This window comes from Pholcus phalangioides, unplaced genomic scaffold (genome assembly GCF_987345545.1).
Source record: "Pholcus phalangioides strain wild (caught in Gottingen) unplaced genomic scaffold, Ppha-v1.0 ptg000009l_1, whole genome shotgun sequence".
NCBI lineage: Eukaryota > Metazoa > Arthropoda > Arachnida > Araneae > Pholcidae > Pholcus > Pholcus phalangioides.
In genome coordinates, this window is record NW_028301602.1 from 43,341,784 (window position 1) to 43,366,822 (window position 25,039).

The 25,039-nt window shown below is 33.6% G+C and overlaps 2 protein-coding genes across 2 annotated transcripts in view; one reads left to right on the plus strand and one right to left on the minus strand.

Moving 5' to 3' along the window:
* On the plus strand, window positions 1–21,820 carry LOC149083119 (tether containing UBX domain for GLUT4). Its single transcript, XM_089236260.1, has 14 exons — window positions 1–228; window positions 6,026–6,081; window positions 7,138–7,347; window positions 8,801–8,843; window positions 9,984–10,054; window positions 10,477–10,861; window positions 11,034–11,091; window positions 11,375–11,450; window positions 12,196–12,344; window positions 13,170–13,232; window positions 15,102–15,151; window positions 16,201–16,328; window positions 18,116–18,291; window positions 21,719–21,820. Exons 1-14 carry the CDS (start codon window positions 142–144, stop codon window positions 21,727–21,729), a joined length of 1,563 nt encoding a protein of 520 aa, XP_089092386.1. The 5' UTR covers window positions 1–141; the 3' UTR covers window positions 21,730–21,820.
* The window catches only part of DCTN5-p25 (Dynactin 5, p25 subunit), a 13,093-nt gene continuing 9,849 nt past the window's right edge, over window positions 21,796–25,039 (minus strand). Inside the window, exons 5-6 of the mRNA XM_089236261.1 lie at window positions 22,916–23,018; window positions 21,796–21,929 (exon numbers count right to left, since the gene is read on the minus strand). Coding sequence (XP_089092387.1) covers window positions 21,838–21,929; window positions 22,916–23,018 — 195 coding nt within the window. The 3' untranslated portion in view covers window positions 21,796–21,837. The remainder of the gene's footprint in view (window positions 21,930–22,915; window positions 23,019–25,039) is intronic.

The following is a 25,039-nucleotide window of genomic DNA, read 5'->3' on the forward strand; positions in this document are numbered from 1 at the left end:
TGAGCACTTAGTTGAGCCTGATTAATCAACTGTTTTGAATTACATTCTAAATGTTGTTGATTTCGTTATCCTAAAAATTTTGTTTCGTTTTTGAAATTATATCATACGTCGAAAAAAAAAAGAGGAAAGATATCCAGTACCATGGGAAGTGTCATGAAAGTTGTCGTTCTGTGTCCGAATGGAAGGAGGCAACCGGTCAAAGTAACTCCAAATTCTTCCATATTAGAGGTGAGAATGTAGTAGTGTTTGAGAATAGAGATTTGGATATGTTGTTTTATTTCTCGTGAACACTAACGAGTTATTTCAGTAGTCAGCAGGGCCGCAACCCGGGGAGAATTTGGATCTGGTGCCCAACTAGAAGAGGCCCCGAATTTTCCCTTTGACCCCTGCTGCAATATAAATAATATAGATGGGAAAAGGGGGGGGGGCACAAAAATACATACGTGCCCCGGCTGACCAATGACCAAGTGCAGTCAGGGGCGGGACTAGTGCGGGGGGGGGGGGGGACTGGTTTGTGGGAAAAACTTTAGACGCAAATTTTAGGAAAGAACAAAAAAACACCATTATAAAACCATTTAGTTCTTCAGTCGTGGGGTTGATGAAATCATGGTTGCCACCCCTCACAAAAATCATAGTAACGGCCCAAGTTGGTGTATGTAGTTTCTTAAAATGCATACATGCATACACATAATATGGTACACAAATGTCAGCATCAGCAGACCAGGAAACAAGCACAACTCTGACAAGATAAATATAGTAAAACCTATCTTTTGTGGACAGGCAGGACAAAAAAATTGTCCAGTAAGGGGGTGCTCAAATTTCAACCCTTTAACCCTTCCAACACAGTAGGGGGTGGGGATACAAAAATATGTGCTTGCTCTGGCTGACCAGGCACTAGCAATGCAATTGATTGATGTCAGGGCCCAGTGGTTGAGAATTACACAGGAACAAATCTCACAGTATTATTTCAACATGTACAGATTCATTAGGAGTTCTGCTGAGAAATATGGACGAGGTGCATGTGGGGTTTAGTAGTAGCTGACCAAGCTGTTCCTGATCCTGCATCTGGGTCCCCCCCCCGGTCTTCCCTTAGTTGAGGCCCTGCGAGATGCATGTACAGCTTAGCAGTAGTAGTACTGTGGTTAGTAACTTTATCCATAGTAACACTGATAGATTGTTTTTGTCTTCCTTAAATATGCATCCATCAGTGCAGTCTTAACAACGAATGGGGTTCACCCGGGAGGGGAGAGGTGCTCATGAAAATTAGATATCTTTAAAACTTTCAACAGTAAGCATGTAAATTGGTAGGCAGGCATTTCTAGCCAGGTAGGACAGTGGTTCTCACCCTTTGGAAGCCTAAGGCCCAGTCATCTGCACGGGTAATGAGCAACAAATGTAGCGAAATTAAAGTGAATCATATACGGCCTGGTTTGATTGATGTCAGGGCCCGGTGGTTGAGAAACACTGAGGTAGGGGCCTCAGAAGAATGACTTGCCATTTAGCCAATTATGGTATTTGAACCAGGCCCGTCATTTAGAAGGGGGGGGGGCAACAGCCCCCGGCTTTTAAAACTACACTAAAAATCGTATACACACACACACACACACACACATATATATATATATATATATATATATGTGTGCATATATTGAGTACATGTGCTTTGCCCCCCCCCCCCCCGGAAAAAGTTGAAATGACTGCCCTGTTTTGAACCATGGTTTTTGACAGCCCTGCTAGCTGAAGTGACTTTTTTCTGATGTATCCCAAGGCCATCTCAAAAGTATTGTGGGCTCTTGGGCAAGTGATGCTCAGGGGCCTCCATTTGGCTGAAATTATAGTCCTTCAAGCACGGAATGAGACATTTTTATGTCATGTCATTTCGGGCGTTTTGATTCTTTTCTTTTAGGTGAAGCAATTCTATAAATTATCTTCTTTTCTTCTGGGAAAGAACAGAATCGTCTGACATGAGGTGACTTAAAAGCCGTTTACGGGGGTCTAATGATTTAGTACTTAAATTTTAAGTTGTGATATAGAAACCTACTTTTAAATTTGTACTGGCAAAAGTAACCAAGTAGTGGATAATCGGCTGATAACATGAGGCTAGAGCTACAGCTAGAAATAAAAATTTCTCCTGTTGTCCACAGGGGCAGTGTGGATTTTGCCCCCCGCTATTATTTTGAACAAAAAAAAAATAAACTCAACGGCTTCTTGTTCCAGCGACTGGAGCACTGAGCCCTGCTGACTTACCCTGGCTGTGACCTGATCGAAGGTACTATGGATAAATGCTCTTAAGGCTCTTTACACACGCTAAGTGATTAAGTTGGTAACGAAATTTTAAGTTGCCAAGTACGTTACAATGTATGCAGACGATAAGGACCATTTATACACTGGTTTAGTTGGTAAGTGGTAATTTAGTGAAATAAAGACGGTTATATTTTTTCCGGTAAGTTGACCTTTGCGCATGTGCCAGTGGGTGTGGCCTGCCACTCTTAGAGGGGTCTTTTCGCTCTCTCTCAGGGGAGTTTATTTTGATCTCAAGTGTGAACCTGCTTATGCTCCGTCGTCTCTTACTGTTTTGCTATAATTCTGCAGAAATATAGGATAGTGAAATAGCCAGAGGACACAACCTTCAAGTTGAAGAATATCTTCACCATGAATGTTTGTTGAACTGTAGAAATGAAAACTACCTTAACAAACAAGCTAAAAATTATTTAATGTTTGAAAAAGCTATGGAATATTTAGTTGACGTGCTGTTAGGAGTTGAAAAAAATTGAAGATTCAAAAATATATCGGGTGCTGGTGTGGAGGATTTATTATATATTAAAAACTGGAGGGGAGGGGGTTTGGAATATTTCTCTCATCCAGAACGAATGTGCTGCCATCTATTGTAAAAATAGATAATCAAATATTTAACATAAAGATAGCATCTGCATTAAATTTAAAAAAAAAATAATTTCAAAAATTTTCAAATAATTTTTATGTTTAATGAATTTTTATTATTTAATTTTTAACCCTTAGAATTTCCTGCGAATGCCAAGAATCTTCACCCATAATCTTTTTGGCTTAAAGAATTCATAATTTATCTCCTCTTTAACTTGAATTAAAATATCATATAATTGATATTTGCATCAGTTTATAATATGTTGTGTATTCTTTTTCCCCTCTTGTGTAAGTGAAAGTGAATAAATGTATTCTTCTTTTAAAAAAATATATGTATAATGTGGCTCTGATCACAGTATTCGTAAGTTCTACCGGATCATCTTCATCCATTGTTGTTAAAGCTATGAGCTTGAAAAAAACACCTCTCTGAATGCCAGATGAATAAAAAATTATTACTATTATTCTCCCGCATGTTGCGTCTCTCTTCCTCCATGGATTTGAGTAGACTGAAGCGTGCATGCGCTAGTTGCTCTTGGCCTCCATAAAAATTATCCAATGAGCATCTACTTAATCACTTATCATGTGGACACTTTTAAGAACAATCAGTAACTTAAAATATAGTTACTAACTTAATCACTTAGTGCGTGTAAATGGACCTTTAAACCAGGTAACTTGTAATCTGTTTTACTGTACCAGATCTCGTAAACTTATGCATGAGGCTTTCTTGATAGACTGATTATTTTCTACTTATCAACTTAACCACCAAAAAACAACTTAAACGTGCCATTTACATGCTCTTAAGCTCTGAATTCATGTTCTTCAATATTTACAATTTCGCTCTTAAATATGAGTCATTGCTCATGAAATCTTGCTGTCAATCTGGTTATTACGCTGCATGAAATTTAAGTCAAAATTTCATAAACATTTTTGCTTGTGAAATGCTCTTAAACCAAGTAACTTGTAATCTGAAGTTTTACTGTACCAGATCTCATAGTCCTATACCAGAGTCTTTCTTCCAATATTTAGATATTGGAATAACAATATTTCCCAGCTTCTTGACACATTTTAAGCAGGGATTAACAAATCCCAGACACCAGGTCACCATGAGAACTAAAAAAATTAGAAAAGTTTAGGCACCAATATAAGTGTGATTATTAACTCAGGAAGAAGAAATAACTTTGCTTCGAAAAATAAATTGGTTGGCACCTAGATTTTTTGATTTGTTAAGCTCTGATTTTAAGCAGGATGAATTTTTGTGTAGTCTCTATTTTGATCTGTATTTCTGAACTTCCACCAGATACATTAAAAATAAAAAAATATATAAAATTATTTGTCTTTATCATTGAATTTCTGCTTGAATATGATGCTATGAGTAATTGAGCCTGGCCATTCCTATCAAAGTTAAAAGGTTCAGAGGTTCAGCATTGTTTCTTTATACAATCAAACTTGGTTAATTTAAAGTCCAAAGTCACTGGGAAAAAGTTCAAATCCCGGATCTATAAAATGACTACAAATTCCGATTTAATCATTACATTCAATCATTGATTTATTATATCACTTTATATCATCATTAATTATATTTAATCATTAACCCATTTGCATCATAAGCGCATATATGCTCGGAATTTTCCTGGCCATTATCATCAAAGTGCATATATGCGCGCTAGTTTTTTATGCATAAGAACAAAACACTAGCGTACTATCACACTGTATAAAACTATTAAATTTACTTTTTCAAATTATTTTCAATGTATATCTTCATTGAACTAAGTAACATTATAAATTCTTTGTGTACGCCATTTTGTTTTTCGCTTTTTCATTTTGAAATATTTCTAACTTTATACAATAAAAAAATTTTGGTGATATGGGTCAATTTTTCACTTTTTCGAATGATTCAAATGTGTTAATATTCACAGAGGTCAATAATCATCAATTATTAAAATTAATATTAGTTTTGAAACTATATCACAAATTTTAATGTAATTGACTACATTATTCTACTGTTCTGGAATTGGCATCACTGCAGAATTTCTTGACCAGGCTCAAAACAAAATGTTCCAATATGGTATTTTCCTATACTAACAATTCAAATTTTAAATATCTCAATCAGGATTCAAATACTTTCATTGGGTTCATTCTGCATGAAGTCTTTTTACGAAGCTAGATCATGGAGTTTTGCCAGGTTCTGATCAAACAACTGTAATATTTTTTTCAACTGAGTGACAATAAATATGACACGGAACGCAAATTAAATTCTGATATACGTTTTAGCTTACAAAAGGTGCTCTTTTCAAAGAAATAAATACTAAGTTTTTTTAAATTTAAAAAAAAAGTCTATTATAAAACCTTAGTTTATCTTTAGGACTGGCTCCACATTTCCTTACATGGTGTTCAGTGGACAGAATGTCCACACAGTTTGAACCAGAAATTAAGATTAAAAAAGCATCATTAGTGTGCCGAAATTACATCAGAATTTTCAAACTTTTGTTTGTCTTTAAAGATTGTTTGTTGATTTCGATCAACTTGATCGAATGATGCAAAGTCAGACTTATAGAATTTTTCCAAACTATAGGCCTATATTGCCCCCCCCCATACTAGAAGCATGAATGTGCAAATTTTTAATTTTTTTTTTCTATCAGCTGGTTGGGTACCTTATTTGGCTATCTAAGTTTTACCTGAAATGAAAATGTGTATTGCTATTGAAACATGTTACAAAACATTTTAGGAAGATAACTTCCATAGAATAACCATTCAAATGTTATTTCCCACTTTTCTTTTTTTTCCTCCAAGGACATTGCACATTCATGCTTCTAGCAAGAGGGGGGGGGATGATATATAAAACTGCTCATACAAAAATCATGATTCTTTTCTTCAAACTTTTTTGATTCTTTTTTCATGATTCTTTCTTCAAACAAATTTGAATAGGAACAAGGAATTTTAGCATTAAATTTGGTAGAAAACTCAAGAGAGAGTTCGTAGAAGTTCAAATTTACCAAGTTCCACTGCAATGGGGAAAAAAATTCTCTTTTGATGAGAGAAATTTTAGATGGGTAGCTTGTTTAATGAATTTATTTTATATATCTAGTCCATCATATCAAAAGTATTTTCATGAATGCTAATTGAATCTTTTTTCTCTTTGAACAAGATTTTGGAAGAAGCATGTGAAAAACAAGGTTTTGATCCAAGTGAATACCATTTGAGGTGAATAAGCTCTTCTTTTCCTTCTTAATGAATTGAATGTTCTTTTTTGTTTTCATCCCTAATAAAATTATACTATTGTCATTGATGACAGAATGATTAAATAAAAAATCTATTATTTGCCTTTGGTATTTTAAAAAATATATCTGCTAAAAGGAGTTTTCTTCTATAGTAAGGCCTTCTCACACAGGCAGGGCCAATTAGGCAGGTGCAACAGGTGCACCCACACAGAGCCCACATCAAAGAGGGGCCCAGAATGGGCCTAAATTCAAATTCTTGCACAGGGCACAGGAATGGCTAGCCCTGCACACAGGGATAGCCTACTGATGTCTAGATACTAGTAGTCGCTGCATTCATGCGACCCAACATGCCAACATGTGTATTTCTGCAGTGCCAAGACCCATGAGACCAGTTAACTGATGACTTGGAGTGCTAGTCTCCTAACTACTTCAATATCGCAACTCAGAAATATTTTTTAAAATTTTAGTACAGCCTTTCACATATAGATGCTGCACACCTTCTCATGCACGCCATTGCTCGTTTCAGTTAATTGATCGTTCACTGTTTTTGTACCAGAATGTTTTCTTGTGTCTTAAACTTAAAGGGTCAAGATTTTATAAAATGACTCATCAAACTTCTCACTGCAAAGTATTGACAACAATGCTTGTGATTGTCTGAAGGTGATGAACTAAATACTGCATTATTTTTCTTCAGTCCCCTGGGTGTTGAAGTGTTTTTAATAGTGCTGTGTGAAGAAAAACGGACAACTCCAGTTATTCAGTCAACCAGTCTTTTGAATTAATCAACTTGAAATTGTTATTGGAGTGTTTTAATATCAGCTCGGGGCTTCAGGTTGGATATCCCTGCCATGAAGCTTTGAAATCCCTGATGAAATCAGTTTATTCAAGTGTATAATAACATTAATCTGTATGAAATCAAGTCTTTGTTTATACTGCAATTTGATTTGACTTAATTTTAGTTTATAATTTTGGGATTTTTTTAAATGGGAATTTTTCTTTTTGAAATTTTGTTTTACACCTTTTTTTTCTTCTATTTTAGCCATTACAACAGGCAGTTGGATTTGAGTTTCTCTGTTCGTTTCGCGAATCTTCCAAATAATACTTTGTTGGAACTGAAACCGGCTGAAAAAATTCGCAATGAAAGTTCAGTAACTGTTGCTTTACAGTTTGAGTCTGGTGAAAGAGTACTCTCGGATTTCATGCCCTCTACATCACTTCAAGACATCATACAAAAACATGTTCTTTCTAAGTAAGTTTTAAGAGAGATGGTTTTTTTTTGCATTGTTTATTCAAGTCCTGTGGTGCTCTGAAAATAGTTGTTTGATTATAGTATGTTTTTAGAAAAAAAACCATAATATTTGTTTATGCAAAATTTCAATAATTTCATTCATATTTAATCTTATATACATCATTCACACAAAGATGCATTTCAACATATACAGGGTGCATAGGTAATGGCATGTGGTATTTTACTGACAAACCGTTGATCCTAGAGGCATAGTTCCAGTTAGAAAACGTTTCCAAACAACTTGTTGTACTCAGATATGTCATTCATGTTGCAAGGGGTTGTATAGTTGTGAAAATAAAAAATTAACTTTTTATACCGTCTCCATATACTCAACAACCCAATTAGAAAGTTGTTCAGTCTCTCCTAATGCCAACAAAAAAATTTCCACATTTCCAAGTGCAATATTCACTGAGATATTTTAATTAGAGAAATGGAGGAAAGTTGGGAAAAAACACCATTAAATGCGGAAAAACCGTTTTACTTGTATTTTTTATGGAGTTTTTCCCTACCTTTCCTCCGTTTTTTGAATTTCAATATCCCAGTGAATATTGCACTAAGAAACGTGGAATTTTTTTTTGTTGACATCAGAAGAAACAGGGCAACAGCTTTCTGATTAGGTGTTTGGGCACAATGGGATGGTATGAAACGTTAATTTTTTTATTTCAATAACTACGGAACCCCCCTTACAACAGGAATGACATATCTGAGTTCTACACGTTATTTGGATACTTTTTCTAATTGGAAGTATGCCTCTAGGATCAACACAGTTTGTCAGTAAAATACTATATTCCCTGTTACCTATGCACCCTGTATGATGTTAAAAGTTAACAGTTTGGAAAATCTAGCCATATTTCAGGCACATTAATAACTGCATAAATAAACAAACAAACAAGACTTTCATTCAATGAACAATTATGTCTCTTGGGCTGTTAGCCTGACAGGGTTTCAAATTTTCCCTTTAAACCAAGATTGAAATACAAAAACATGAAAAATGTTTCAATAGGAAAGAGATTGAGAATCAGCAGTGTTTAGCCTCCAGTCATAAAGAAGATAAAAATGACACCTTCATTTTGTCCCGATCCCATTGTAACAACATCAACCAATTGGAAATCTCTTGCTCAGCTGACTAATCCTGCAGAAGCAGTGCAAGTCAAGCAGACATGAGTACAAGCTTCGTTCTCGTCAGCTTAGTAATTCCAATGCCGTGAATTGTTCAGTAACTGTGTCATAAATGCCTCCATTTTTTCTTTCAATGCCATCACATTCTTTAGGAATGTAGCTTTTCTTGAACTTCTATTGAATTTTATAAAAAATTATTGAACTGACTTAGACAAAATTATACTCAAATCATACATTAGATTGGATAAAATCAAGATTACTATCATATAAAATTCATATATATTGTTTCTTTCAGTGACCAATCTGGTGAACCTGTATGCATATACATGAGGCAACAGGTATGAATAATATTTTCTGTGTTTTAATGTTACATTTAATTTTTTTATGTTATGAGTGGAACATCCATATTTTGTAAACCAAGGTAAACAAAATTCGATTTCGGAATCGCTAAACACCTTTTGGCATTCTAAGAATAGATCAAATCAAGGAGTCCTATTAATTTTTAAATATAAAAGTGATGTGAACAAAACTTGCTGGTTAGATATGTGTGAGCATCTACATTATTTAGTAATTTCAAAATCATTTTACATCACAGAATGTGTGTTATAGAAGTTGAGGTCACTGGAAACTGTAATTTTTTAAGTTGAAGTTTTATATAATTTTAGTGTTGAAGTTTTTTTTAACTTTCATTTCTAGGATTTTATTTATACCCTACCCTTGGTTTTTCATTTTAATTTTTCTGTGTAAACTAAATTTATATATTTTTCGTATTTTATTGGAGCACAATTGATGAGATATAGTTTTTTCATACATTTACAGTAAAACCTCTCTTTTGTAGACACCGACGGGACAAAAAAAAAATTTGTCTGTAAAGGAGGGTGACTGCTAATCAGGGATTTGAAATACATTATTTTATTATACAAAGGAAAATTATAGTTTGGCGGAAAACAGAGGTGTCCACATTTGAGGGGTGACTATTAAGAAGGGTTTTACAGTATTAACTTTTTTTCATTACTTATGTGTTTCATAGATGTCAATTTTGATACAGTGTCTAAATCATAAAGGAAAATTCATTAGACCAGGGTCTCTCAAACTTATTTTTATGTGAATAAGAATAAGTCTTAATTCTAGAGTTACAGAAGCTACTTCTTGAGAAAAAAAACAACTTTCTTTTTTGGGCAAACTCAGTGTCTTACATAGTGTAATAAGAATTCACATTTAGATATAAGCGAATCATAGAGAAATTAAACGGGTCAGTAATGGCTTTTTCCAGGTTTTGTGAGATTTGTAGGTTTTGTAAGCATAAGCGCTGATGACACAGACACAAAAATTATACCTTGTCATTATTTTTGTTGAAATTCAGTAATGAATTGGTATGAAAATTTTTCTTACTGCTTTAAATGCACGATTGGGTGTTTGAGAGTTTAGAATTTAGAAAGTTATTAAATTTATCAAATTTTGTATTTTTTTTTTTCTAGTTTACTGGGGATCAGTTGAAATCTACTACACTCAGGAATCTTGGTATGATTGGTGGGAAAACTATTCTTAGGTTTGTGTATTTTTTTTTAAAGACAATAATCTTTTTATTTTGCTGTTGAGAAATGATCAAATCACTTACTTAACGATTTAGAAATATGTTGAACTGAACGAATCAATTGATTTTTAAATGTCAATGGGCCAATCGCAATTCAGAAAAAAAAACTTTTATCTGACATCATATCCACTAGTTGTGGCTAAACTAGCATTAAACTTTTATTGATAGAAGAAAGTTACCAAAAAACTTTCATCTCTACTGTGCTATTTATGTCTGCATTTTCATTAATCTTGTTTTAAAACATAATAATAATTAGTATAGTGAAGGATCTAATGTTTCAGTTACTCTTGATGTTCCATTACTCTCATGTTCAACTTATTTCCCAACATGTTTTACTGTATTTTATATTTGTATTGCAATGTTTTCTTTTATTTCAGGTTAATATACAGGCCATTAGAAACATTATCATCTCAAGCTCATGTCTCTTCACCGCTGATGAAGACACCTGATGAAGCTCCTACTTCTCAGAAAAACGTGTGTTTGAAATCAAAAGACCATGATGTTATAAAACAGCCTCGTTTAGATTATGATCATGAAGGCAACAAGGACTTAATAAAATTTGAAAAAAATCTTCAGTTTATTGAAAAGGTGGAATCATCATCAGGAAGCATTCCAAGAGAAAATGAAGTTTTACCGAAGGATAGTATACAGGTGACGTATGGGGAAAATTTCTTGTCCACAAAAATTGAGAATGAAAGTGACTTGGAGGCTATGGATTGTGAAACTTTGGACACTGTAGAAGAAATCGGAGAAATAAAGTTTGTAAGTTGATGTAAAGTTACAAATTTTAGTTATAATTTATTTAGTTAATTAATATTTTATTTTATAAATGAAAGTTTGTCTTCATTATGTGACATTATACAGCCGTAAGTTAAGAAAATTTTCTTAAAATAGTTTGTTAAATTTTGAATGGGGACTGTTTTTTAAATTTTAGTTGGGACCAAGGAATGCTATTCTTTTCAACTTGGAGGATATTGCTGAAGTTAAGAAAGGTTGTGAAATTTCCTTTTTTGTTTCCTATGATTGCTATCGTTAGCTATACATAGGCTACATAATATTTTTCATATTTCAAGTCATAATGTAATTTGGTTTTTTCTTCGAAATATTGGCATCAAAAAATTTATTTACTCTTTTTACAGACTTATTTGTCTGTTCAAATTTATTTTATTTTTACATTGGCTTAAGTTTAATTAATTTCATAATTGCTGTAATATCTTGATTTCCACAAATACACTTCTGTCTGTGCAGCTAAAATAATTTTATCCCCCATTTTAGAGGACTTTCCACCTGACTTTTTTGATCTTACAATCAAGGATGTGCAATATCTGGTTGCTGACTATAAGAGAATAAGGTATAATTACTTGCAAAAGTATTTCATGTTTTTTTTTATCTATTAATCTGCTAAATCTAATTATTTTATTCATCATTGTTACTGATATAAAATCATGCCTTATAAATTTACATTATGAATATTAAAAATAACCTATCATTTTTATTGAAGGTTAAGTATAAACTGAAGTCATCTGGTTAATTCGGTTTAAATTGCCAATTTGACTGTTACAATCTGCCATATTAAGATTCTGGAACTTGAGGTAACTAAAAAAACAAAACCCGATCTCTCTGGCATTACCAAACTTTTCCTTGTTTGCAGCAAAATTGGGGATTTTAAATATTTTGTGGTATTCCTGTCCGAGCTTTATGTACTTCTAAATTATTGTGACATTACCAGTTTAGATTGCATACAAATTACTGTTATTCAATATAAAGTTGATTTCCAAAATATCTTGTGATCCCACTGACTGGTCTCACTGGGAGTGGGAGTCACTGGGCTAATTCATTACAGACTGGCATTGCCACATGTTTTTTGAACAAAAATTACTCTAATTTGTGAGAAAATGAAGAAATTAAATTTACATACAATTCAGAATGTTTGTAGTGCTGTCATCTAACATAAAAACAAGAACTAAATACAATATATTAAAAAATATATTTAACACTATTCGTATAGTCTTTGTAATGGGAAATTTCTTATTGAAATAATTCAGTAAAGATGCTCATTTGGAATGAGATAAAGTTCGTTTCTGTTATGAATCTAGGGAAGAACTAGAATCTGAACCTCTGATGCTGAAGTCACAGAGAGAAGCACGTATGTTACAACACTATTCCTGTTACAAACAAGCAGTCATTCGAGTATATTTTCCTGACAAGTTAGTCCTACAAGGAACTTTCATCGCTGAAGAAACTGGTAAGTTGATTTCATTAAATATATTTATATTCTAGTTCTATGACATTTTGTCATTTTAAATTTCAAATTTTATTTTTAGATTTGTACGAGTAATATGTAGTTAGTTCTCAATTTATAAACTGATTGGATGGTTGGTATTTATAGGCTAATATATAAGCAGCAATTGGCGTGAATGTTAAAATAATTATATTGAGTGTTGTATATTTTGAAGCTTAGGTGGCCTGTAATCCAAAGTAAATCGCTAAAGTTCTGGGGAGTTGGCCACCTGTATGTAAAAATTATAATACAATGGTACCTTGAATTATTGTTCATTTCTGGATAGAAAAACTTGTGTCTTGAGGCAAACATTCTACGTTAAAATAATGAAAATCTTTTTAATTCATTCCATATCTCCACAATATTAACACTAATAGAGAAATAGATTGGCAGGGTACTGTACAGTGTATTTATTCTATGCAGAATGGAAAAAAAATTTTTGCTCACACAAGATAAATACAATAATACAATACAGTTTGACAATCACTGTCTGCTTCAACTTGTTCAATACAATTGAGTTTATGTATCTAATGAGCTTTTTACTTTTTTGTATGCTTCAAGCTTGTAAGTCAAATATTTGCTTGGAACTTGAAATGTTTGAGCAAATAGTTTTTACTTATAACTTGGATTATTTCCAAGTTGAGAGACTTGCAATAAGGTACCATTGTGTGAGAAATTAAAAATTTCTATTAGAAAATTATCAGCTCTTTGGTTTTCTACTATATATATATATATGATTATGTTTGTTGTATCATATTAGCAATTGTATCTGTATTTCTTCTTCTACAGTACAGTCAGTGATAGGCTTTGTGAGGCAGTATCTGGAAAACCAAGAAAAGGACTTCTATCTGTGTGAGTATAATAAAAAAGGAATTTAGATAATGGTTTTCTCCCGGGCTTTTCAAACTGTTAAGCTGCCTCTCTGGGAAGCCACTAAAACTTCAGGCGGGATATGTTAAGACATTTTGAATTTGTAAAACTACTCAGTGATAAGCTTTTTTTAAAAGCATTACTTTGATAAAAACACATTTCAGGAAGTGTGTGCAAATTTTGGAAGCACAGGGAAGTCACATGCAGATGTAGGAAGCTTCTACTGCAAAAAGTTTAAAAACCTTTAGTATGAACTGTTTGGTCTTACCAAATATTAATTTTCAAAAATACAGAGTGTTACAAAAACATATTTGTATTTTTGAATTACTGTGAGTTCTTGGCTAATGAACATAGTATGTTCTAGAATCACATTTATGAGCCAAAACACTATTCTCCATCGGTTTCTATGAAAAATTGTTTTATTCATTGCAGGCATACTGTCCAAAATTTGGAGATAAGTTTTTTGAAACATTAAGATGCACTATATAAAAAAAAGACGAAAGCTAAAATTGCTTCATAATTGGATAATTAGTGAATTTACAGAAAGATGATTTATCGAAGATGTTTTTATTTTACACTATGTGCAGAACCTAGTTTGGTTTACAGGTATGTCTGTGATGTGGTCAACTCGTTTTTGTTTCCAATACATGTAGATGGAAAAGATAAGCTCCTAGAATGTCCAGGCTGTTCAGTTTGATGCTAAGTGTTGCACTGAAAATTCAGTAATTTCTCACGTATGCATCGCAGCAAGAGGAGTAAGAAAAAAAAGACGAGAAAAAAAAGTAAGAGAGGTGTATAAGGGAATAGCATTATTATGCTATAACCAGGAATGCAGAAAATTGTCTTATAACTGAGAGAAACCTATAAGTGAGAGATCACTATATTGGAGTCTGGGCATTTTCTCTCAGCTTAAAAAAATCTTTTATGCGTTTTACATGTAATGATTCAAAAACTTTCTAAAGGGGGGTGAAGCACATGACAGCCTAAGCAATTTAGCTTGCCTATTTGTGGTATGATTTTTTTGCATCACAATGCTGTTTCTCATTCATGTCTCTTCAGAGCTCTTTTCAAAAGTCTGAAAAATGAACTTCACATAATGATAAATCATGGCTGTAGGATGATTGGTGCAAAACTCATACCATTATCATGCTTAAGCATCCTTCACAATGTTTGTGATATGACAATAAGCATTGTAGTATCACAAAATCACGCCATGGGAAAGCATGCTGCATTGTTTAGTCATGGTATGCAGCATTTTATAAATAAAACTTACAGAAGAAATATATGTAAATCTGTTGCAGATCCACGACCTCTTTGTTATGGTACTCTCAGTATTATTCAAAAAATAACTTTGAGAGTAATTTCACTCCCAGAATTTTGAGGGTAGTTTTGTGAAAAAAGGGGTATTTTTTCTGTCATGAAAAAATGACTATTAAAAAAAAAACCCTAAAATTTAAAGTAGTATTTTTACTTCTTAACAAAATTTGAAGAAATACAATTAAATTTTGAAGCCTGAATCACATGCTTAGATGTATATTGGCAAACACTAGGTACACAGTACCAGCATGTTTCTTTTTAACTGTTTAAAGTGCGGAAGTTAATGTAATAACATCTTTATGCTTTGTACTGGGACTTTTCCCCATCAAAAAATACTCACTACCTAGTTCCATAGTTTTTCAAAGGATTCTCACAGTCCATTGGAAGAAAAGTAGTAAGCACATAAGTGAAGTTCTAACTTGTCACATATTATCAAATGAATACGTGTAATGAGTATTGTAACCATTTGATCTGTTACAACATTTGTTTTGTTTGTGAATTTATATTTTTTCTGAATTATATAATTTATTTCAGATATAACACCGCCAAAAACAAAATTGTCCCCTGAAAAAACGTTGTTAGAAGTAGGTAAAAAATTTATTTTTCCTAATTGTTATTTCTCTCATCTAGTTGCCTCTGTTTATGAAATGCAAATCCTTCATTTTGACCAGTCTTTCCAAAAGTTGGCAATAGGGTGGTCTGAGAGAGAGTAAAAGCTATAGGTATAAAGGATCCTATGGGTTGGCTTAAGTTGAGGGTAATGAGAAAAAAAAAATGTTAATGGGGAGGGTGTGATATGAAACAAAAAAATTTGGGAAACTTTGATTCAGATGAATAAGTTTGAAAAAAATGTCTCGGAATTGTGTACAATTTCAATATTTAGTTATTAATTGAGTGATTATGTCACTCAGCAGGAAAGATATTTCTCAGTTTAGTTCAGGGTTCACATGATATGAAATATAACTTGAAAAAAATTGGGAATATCTCATTATGAACATTCGATTAGACAAAATAGTAAGGTTTAAATGAGAAAATTCTTTTTACTCTTTATTTGTGAGATTTTTGATTGCATCTTATTATTCTGCAAAGTTTCTTTAAACTTCTTAGAGATGATTTGAATTATGTGCAGGTAAATATAGTGATTATTACAAGATTAATTTTTATGAGATTGATGTTTTTAATAAGAACTATTGAAATGTCATTGAAATTTAAATCTTCATTCAAACATTGTATGCTCAGGTTACATGGATCCAAATCTCAAAAAGAGCATAGAAAAATAGCCATGGAATTAGCTTTGAACTTTAGGTCCCAGTCTAATTAGACGCAATGTGAATGAAGTATGACAAAAAATAAAAAAAAATTGAATAAAGTAACCACATACAACAGATATGACTAGTAATAGTTTTTTATGGTTCATATTCAGATTTTTTAAGGGGTGTTGATTTGTAGTTTGAAATCTATGCCTTCCTGCGGTATTAAACTAAATTTTCTCCTTTATCTAGCTATGAGATGTACCTCTAGAAAAACAATATAATACAGCAAATATGGTTGAGAAAGTATGAAAAATATTTTCATAACTTTTATATTTTTCAAATTTTACTCATTCTAGAGTATTTATTTTACTTCATTTAAGGCTAGGCTGGTTCCAGCTGCAGTTGTGTACTTCGGGAGCAATGAATCTTCTAATTGGTATATACATCCCAGCTATAGGACTCGGATATCAGATCCTAAAGCAGCATGGAAATTAGCTGCTCAACACAGGTAATCTATTGCATTAATTACAGGAAAAAGTCACTCAATTATCTAGAAACCTTATTACCCAAATCTTGATTACTAAACCATACAGAAGTATAAAAAAATTTGTAATACACATAAAAGGGTACCTTTTTTGATTGTTGGGTCTTTCCTTAAACATTTTAAGGCATCATATAAAATTTAAAATTCATATTTAAAATTTTAAAAAAAATTTAACAAATTAGAAATTCTGAGTTCATTCACAATGCAGGTTAGATATACCGTATATACTCATGTATAAGCCGACCTCCCCACTTCAGGACCACCAAAACTGCAATAAATTGAAAACCCGTGTATAAGCCGACCCCAAAAAATTCGTGCATTTTAGAGAAAAAAAATTCTTATATTTTCATGCAAAATGAATATCTTGCAGAAATTTACAATAGAAAATGATTCAAACTTTTTAATCCATTTCTTCTGAGTCTCCAAGCTCATATTAATCCATCAGATCATCGTAGGGGGTACGGCATCAGCGTTTTTATCCTCATCTGGGCTATCGCCATTGTCACTTTCAAAGAGGATATTTTCAGTTCTGTCCATTGCATTGCTGATGCAACACTTTTTTAAGGATCGGATGATAATTTCGGCGGAAACAGAATTCCACCCCTTATGTACCCATTGGCACACTAGGCCAATGTCAGGTTTCTTTAAGGCATCACTTTTTGTAGTTTCTTTATCATCGGAACTCATCCATTTGATCCACAAATTCCTGAAATAGTCTTTGAGAGGCTTGTTGATGCTCTCATCTAAAGGATGTACAATCAGCGTTAGCCCACCTGGTATCAAAGCCAATGATGTTTTCGAATGTAGAATGCGAAAGAAGTGGTAACCACTTTCGCAAAAATGCTTACAGGAGGTACGGAACGAATAGACATCTAACCATCAATCATTACATTATCATTGTAGCATTTTGCTAAAGCTTTCCCCCCCCCCCCATTTTCGCTTCATTGCAAAAGGAATTTTTTATCTAGCTTAAACCCTGATGCATAGCTGCTATTTTGAAGATAATACGGCTGATATTGCTTCACCTATATGAATGTACAAAATTTTTGAAATATACCAAGTACAATATGATGTAAATATATATACAGTTAAAATTCTATATGACAATACTGTTAATATATTCCATCTATAATGAGATGTTTCTCCAATTCCATGAGCATCATTATATAGACATTTGACTATACTGTGTTTTTTAAACTTTCCCCAGTTGTGGTTCCCATTTTTTGACCATATTTCTTTTCCATGGCCTCCACATCCAAGAGCAACCTTTTTTTACTTGTTAAATTGAGTTCTTGTTATGGCCTACCTCTTACTTGATTTTTGTCTATGACCTGCTCAGAATATCTCGGCACAATTTAAAAACCATTTATACATGGAACATTGATGAATTTAACTCAGAATATATTCCTTGAAAAATCTCAATTCTGCAACACCAAGATGAGGGGGAAGCAAGAACAGGTCTGGTTGAAATGTTTTTGTTCAAAAGTTGGAATTGTTAATTTAGGATTTTCTCAAAAACACCAAGTATTTTGGTGAACAACTTTAGAAGTCTGAAAGTATATTGTTCATAAATTGGAGAGCGGATGTATTTAATTCATATATAATTGCCTATGCAGATTCTGCAGTTTGCTCAATCTTGCATTTATCACTACTGGGTCTCAGCGAAGAAAAAAAAACCATGTTCATGATCTAATTAACATAAATTCACTTTCATATGACATTTTATGTTCTTTTGTTTTTCTAATTATCAGGCAGAAATCTGAAGGTAGCATTTCCCTAGAAAATTATGTGGGTTCAGCGAGCTCTGGAGTTACAAACAGTTATGATGGAAACACTGTTCTTCCACAGACATTTGAGCAAAGAGATACTTCACATAGATCCACATCGTCTGACACACAAGGAGTATGTCCTAAGTGGTTCAAATTGGGTATGGTATTCCTGCTTTAATTTGCTATAAAAATAATGAAAAATCTGCTTGAAAAATAGTGTAAAATTTTAAACTTCTACTTTTAACACATTTTTTATTTTTGCAGAGACGGATTACAGTACCACATAATTTTATTCATGAGATAGTTGCTGTTTTTTTTGCCAAGACTTGTTCCATTTTGTATCTGCATGGTTGAGCTATTTCTGATGCAGAGGCTTATCATGCATATCCCTACCATACATACATTTAATGCATCTACTTCAGCTTACATTGAGGAAGGAGACAATTATATCTCTTTAAAAATGGCATTGTGATTGCAAAACTAATGCAAATAGAGCTCATCATTCACTGTTCTCCAAGAAGATCACATACTCTTACATTCACCTAACGCAAATTTATCTTCTGTAGTAGTTGACGAAACATCTGCAGCATAAGATCTAACGACTTCACAGTATGCAATGTTATTATTTTATATGCAGCCAAAAATTTTAATTCATTGTCTCAGAAGTACTGAACCCCTAAACTAGGGGTGGCTAACCTTTTCCTAAGCCGTGCCACAATTAAAGTAATTATCGATGTGTGTGCCGTACTACAAATTTTTTACATGCAGACCATACGTCTACATTCTGTTTTTACAGAATACAATCATTCCTTTCCCCCCACCACTAAGTAACTCGGCTGTCTCATTCTGTAATTTCATGAAAAATACTCATCTTGTCACTTCTTTTGAGTGAAAAATTTTGACGATTTGAATATCATAAATTCATTTATAGCTATGCAAAAATCATGCATACGTATCAAAAAATGTTTAAGATGAACTTTTCTCAAACATACATTTTATGTTTTCACTTACACCATGTAACCGGGAGAAGGGTGCTTGGGCTTCCAACAATATTTAGAGCTTCCCTCCCAACAATGTCCTTCAGCTTAGTATATATGGGACGTCCATCAACCTTGGGCACCCACATATTGCAGCCAAAAAATATATAAAAAACATACACATATTTGCTGTTACATATTACACTGTTTTTCAGCTACACAGGCCATAATGTATCCTGGGAGCATATACACTGAAGAGCCAAAAAAAACTGGTACACCTGCCTAATATCGTGTAGGGCCCCCCGCGAACCCGCAGAAGTGCCGTAACACGACGTGGCATGGACTCGACTAATGTCTGAAGTAGTGCTGGAGGTAATTGACACCATGAAATCCTGCAGGGCTGTCCATAAATCCATAGGAGTAAGAGGGGGTGGAGATCTCTTCTGAATAGCACATTCAAGGCATCCAGATATGCTCAATAATGTTCATGTCTGGGGATTTAGGTGGCCAGCGGAAGTGTCTAAAGTCAGAAGAGTGTTCCTGGAGCCACTTTGTAGCAATTCTGGACGTGTGGGGTGTCGCATTGTCCTGCTGAAATTGTCCAAGTCCGTCGGAATGCACAATGGACATGAATGGGTGCAGGTGATCAGACAGGATGCATACGTACCTGTTACCTGTAAGAGTCGTATCTAGACATATCAGGGGTCCCATATCACGCCAACTGCACACGCCCCATACCATCACAGAGCCTCCACCAGCTTGAACAGTCCGCTGTTGACATGTAGGGTCCATGGATTCATGAGGTTGTCTCCATACCCCTACACGTCCATCAGCTCGAAGCAATTTGAACCAAGACTTGTCAGACCAGGCAACGTGTTTCCAGTCCTCAACAGTCCAATGTCTGTGTTGTCGGGCCCAGGTGAGGCGAAAAGCTTTGTGTCGTGCAGTCATCAAGGGTACACGAGTGGGCCTTCGGCTCCGAACGCCCATATCGATGATGTTTCGTTGAATGGTTCGCACGCTGACACTTGTTGATGGCCCAACATTGAAATCTGCAGCAATTTGCGGAAGGGTTGCACGTCTGTCACGTTTAATGATTCTCGTCAGTCGTCGTTGGTCCCTTTCTTGCATGATCTTTTTCCGGCCGCAGCGATGTCATAGATTTAATTTCCCGATATTCACGGTACACTCGTGAAATGGCCGTACATGAAAATCCAAATTTCATCGCTACCTTGGAGATGCTATGTCTTATCTCTCGTGCGCCAACTATAACACCACGTTCAAACTCACTTAAATCGCGATAACCTGCCATTGTAGCAGCAGTAACCGATCTAACAACTATGCCAGACACTTGTGTTATATAGGCGTTGCCGACTGCAGCGCCGTACTCTGATTGGTTACATCTCTCTTTATTTGCATACACATGCCTGTATGTTTTTTTGGCTCTTCAGCTCATGCCAATGAGAAACCAATTTTTTTTATTTGCCATATTTTAATGAATATTTTTTCAAAGTAGCCTGATCTTACAGCTTCAGTATATTTTTCATTCAAAGTTTCATATGCAGAGGTTAGAGCTATTATATTTACAGAGGTAATTATATTAACAATCATATTTTTCATGGGTAGTTTCTGGTAGATATCTTTTTTTCCCCTTTCTAAGCAATTTTGTCAGTGGCTTGTTCTTACTCAGATTCTAGCATTTATGAGTAAGCCCAATACACTTTGCAAAGGAGCAGAGTATTCGAATAACTCATGAATTTTCAATGCATCATATGCATGCTCCTGTGTACACTCATTAAATTCTGTGTCTAACAATCTAGGATGTCCAACGCAATCCTAGCCTCCCCCAACCAACATTTTCTTCTTTCTGCTTCAAATACTGAGAAAATCAGTCACAATGTCAGCCAAGTTTATCTATGCATTGCAATTTGAAATGATTGGTCGTTACCTGAGTAATTAAGATTGTAATCCTGTGCATTTTATTAGCAAAAACCACAATGTTTTTGTTTTATAACACTTATTTTAAATGAAACTCCATCTGTGTATGATCCGAAATGTTTTGGATCTTGGGGGAAGATGTGAACTGCAGCTTCAATTGTGGTTAAAAGTCTTACATCTTATCAATAGCATAACCAGAGAATGAGATGTGAACCTCCAAAATGCTCAGATTTCCTGGGGAAGTCTTGTTCTTCACCCACCATAGAAAATTTACATTCCCAATACTGCTCAATTCGAAATGATACCGGTTCTTGAACAGTTGACATTTTTCACTGATTATATCACCACCTGGTAGTAATGCCAGCTTGTGCATGTTTTTTAATGAACCCTGTGTATTTATTGTATTGGCTCTCAAAAATTATACTTCTAGCTGCTATATTTTGAATGAAGTTTAAATAACTAGGTGATTTTTATTACTTGTAAGAATGAAACTATATTAGTTTTATGAGAATTTTATTATATAAAAGGAGTAAAATCCATGTTGAGTGATGAGTCAAACAATATATAAGTTAATTTTATTCAAAATAATTATATTGCACTTTGCATTTCATGCTTACAAAATATAAAAGTATACAAAATCTATTCACACAAGTTAATTTTTATTTTTCAGGAAATAAGTGAGACAATTTATATAAGCTGGAGAAAAAAAGCCATTTTCAGAATTTTTTTCATTGTGCAGAAAAATTTATTTGAATAAATGTTATATAATACAGCTTGCACGCTTCTCTTTTACACTTGAGGCTTGAAATGTTGATAATAACTTTTTGTGAAATCTATCATCAGATCCTGAGTACACTCTGGCAGCTCCCCAGAATAGAGACCTGAAAAAAAATCCTTCTAATTTGTTTATTTGAATATGATGTTCAATCTTTATATAAGGAAAAAGGAATTGATTTCCTCTATATATTTTAGCTTGGAGAAAAAAATTGGTTGGCATTCTGTTTTTTCTAGCACTTTTCTGTGCAAAGTATAATTTCATATACAGTATGTGATTGACAGGGTTCCCAGCAACCTAAAAAGTCAGGAAAAATATTTAGCAAAAGTCAGGAAAATATGCAAATATTTAATAAAAACCAGGGAAAAATTCTGTGTTGGAGGAAAAACAAACTTGAAAAATATTTTATAGACTAAGATTTTCATCAGGAGTTGTGGCCAGAGAAATGATTGAACATATTTTGCTGTGAACCCTGATTAAGTATTTTGATCAGTAGTTTTATTATTATCGATCACAACATTTTAATTTTTTTGCAGATCATATCCAAAAACATTTGTTATGGGGAGAAGAGAGGGAGACTAAAGTCTCTCTCTATTATTTTGGGGAAAGACTAAACTGATAGGACAATTAAGCATAATTAGGACTCCATCTATAAAAGTCATATAATAGCGGTATTCTATAATTTCAGTAGTGGGGAATGAAACCGGTCCCTAAAATATATTCTTCTGGTTACAGCAACTCAATTGTATGATAACATGCTATCTGGAGTAGGGGGGGGGGCATTTTAACCTCAAAACACATATTTACATCTCTCTTGGAGAAAGATGTACAGAGCACTGATAATCATGGTGAACAACCATTACATTTTGAGACAGTTATAAAAAAACAATTGTATTGAACAGGGTGACAATATGGCAGCTACACGTCAGAACTGGCAGATTCCTGATATTAATTATAGCATTTCAGACAGAATTTAAGTTCTATAACCATGCCCACCATAAAACAGTGTGAAGAAACAATATTTAAAGCAAAAAATTGGTAAAACCTGTAATCGTCTGAATAATTCACAATGACAGTGCAACCATCACTTACCTGGTGATCCAGAATATATACTGAATGCTGGAACAACAGTCTCCTGTGGTAAAACTGTGTTGTCTGCAATCATGCAGCAGTCTTTCAGAACACACCGTCTTCCCTATTAAAATTTTTCTTTTTAAATATTTTTGAATGACTGTTTGGAAAAATTTGCTGTCCCCTTGAGCTTGAATTTGGCTAATTTGAAACTCAAGTGGACAGCAAAAAAAATTCATCAAAATAGGATACCTATACTTACTTTTTTCACAAAAAATCTCAATAATTATAAAAATGTATTGAATGCTATTGCTTATACTATTTAATTACTTATATTTCTGTATAAAACGTAAATGATCACGAAAACTTTTTCATTTGTAAATTTGAAATTTTAATTTTTTGTTACACTCTTAAACATAGCACAAAATCTTCAAGTTGATTTAGAGCTGTGATAACTTAAGTCACACAATCGGGGTGCAAGATGGGGAAAAAATTACAACATGTTGACTGATTGATTATTCAGAAAAATTAAATTATAAAAATTGAATTTTTCAATGTATAAAAAAAATATGAATCTTACCAACATTTTGGTGCCTCATTTTCTGACTTCTGCTCACAGAAATGTGCCGCATGAATTTTGCATTGTAAAAAATTCTTTTTCGATTAGAAATCATACTTGTTTTTGATTTTGGTTGAGAAAAAATACCATTATTCACCTAAACTATTTTTTGGTCGTTCACATTGGCACCTTGTGTTATTAGCATGTTGTGCTTAGATTTGATAATGTCGCAAACGCACGACTCAGTAAAAACATCAAAAAAATTCAGTCAAGTGTCAAAGAAAATGAGTGTAATTTATAGTTGTTGTGGCTGGAATCAATAAGTGAATAATGAATCTTTTCTTCCAATTCTCAAAAAAATGTTAATAAGCTTTATTTTTTTTTTAGTTTTGTTTTCAAATTAATTAAAAAAAAGCCAAAATTAAATATTAGCCATAGCCAAAAAGGCATTAAACAATAATTAAAATAATTCATAGAAATTAATTAACGTAATCTCAATTTTACAGAAAAAACCTGAATTTTCTAATGGATTAAAAACCTATTATCCAAGGGGGTGCGGTAAAGTAAGTCGCATTGCCTAGGGGGTGCAGGAAGGAAAAAAAGGTTGGGAACCCCACTAATTTAGAGAATGAAAAACGCAAATTTTGAGCTTCAACAGTGTTATTTTTTCTAACATGTTTGGAACTTTTGCAAACGTTGGAGTAGAAGCCTCTGTTGCGCTTTTTTATATTTGTTTTTGTCACTTCATGAGAAGAGATTCAATGTGACTTCATTCTCTACTTTTTCACTAATGTCTGCATCTGTAAGGCAACCAGTTTTTTTCCTCCTGGAATTGAATAAGCACATGAGCCTTGGTCGGATATGTCGAAAATGTTGCTAAGCTACATTAGATATTCTAAAATAAGCTAATAATAACGGTAGAGAGACACAAATCTCTAACAAATTTACCAGACAAGTGACATATTTCAGCACTCCAACTTTTAAACATGCCGTCTCTGTAGAGTGTGCCACACAAACTTTTCTACTTCCTGAGTAGTGGTATTTTCATCTGTTATTGGCAGGTGGCAAATGAAGTCACCCAAGAACAATTAAAACTCCAACTACCCACAGAAAAACAAAAGCTAGTGTGTGGAACTGGTAAAGAAAACATTGCTTCTTTCCTACTGTTTAAAGCCACAAGAAAAAGTTTAAAATTTGTTGATCCTGATTTTTCAATATTGGCTACATATTCTGCAGGGCTCCCACTCATCCTACTTTTTGGTACAATATCCCACTTTCTTGGTTTTGTCCTACTTTCTCAGTTTTTTCCTACTTGAACAAATAATACAAATGCTGTAGATTGCAATTAATGATTCTGCCAAAACAGAAATTATATCGTTTTTAAGATGATTTGGAAGGTGTATGTGGACCATTTGGTTTATAAATTTTTCTTTTGCTTAGTTTGAGGGTTTAACAAGTACAGTAGTCATTAAGAACTTCTGCATGGATGGAAAAAATAATTTTGTATTATTTCCCACTTCATAGTCTGAGACAGTAACTAACATTCATCATTCGAAATTATTTTCAACATTTTGTGCATAAGTGAA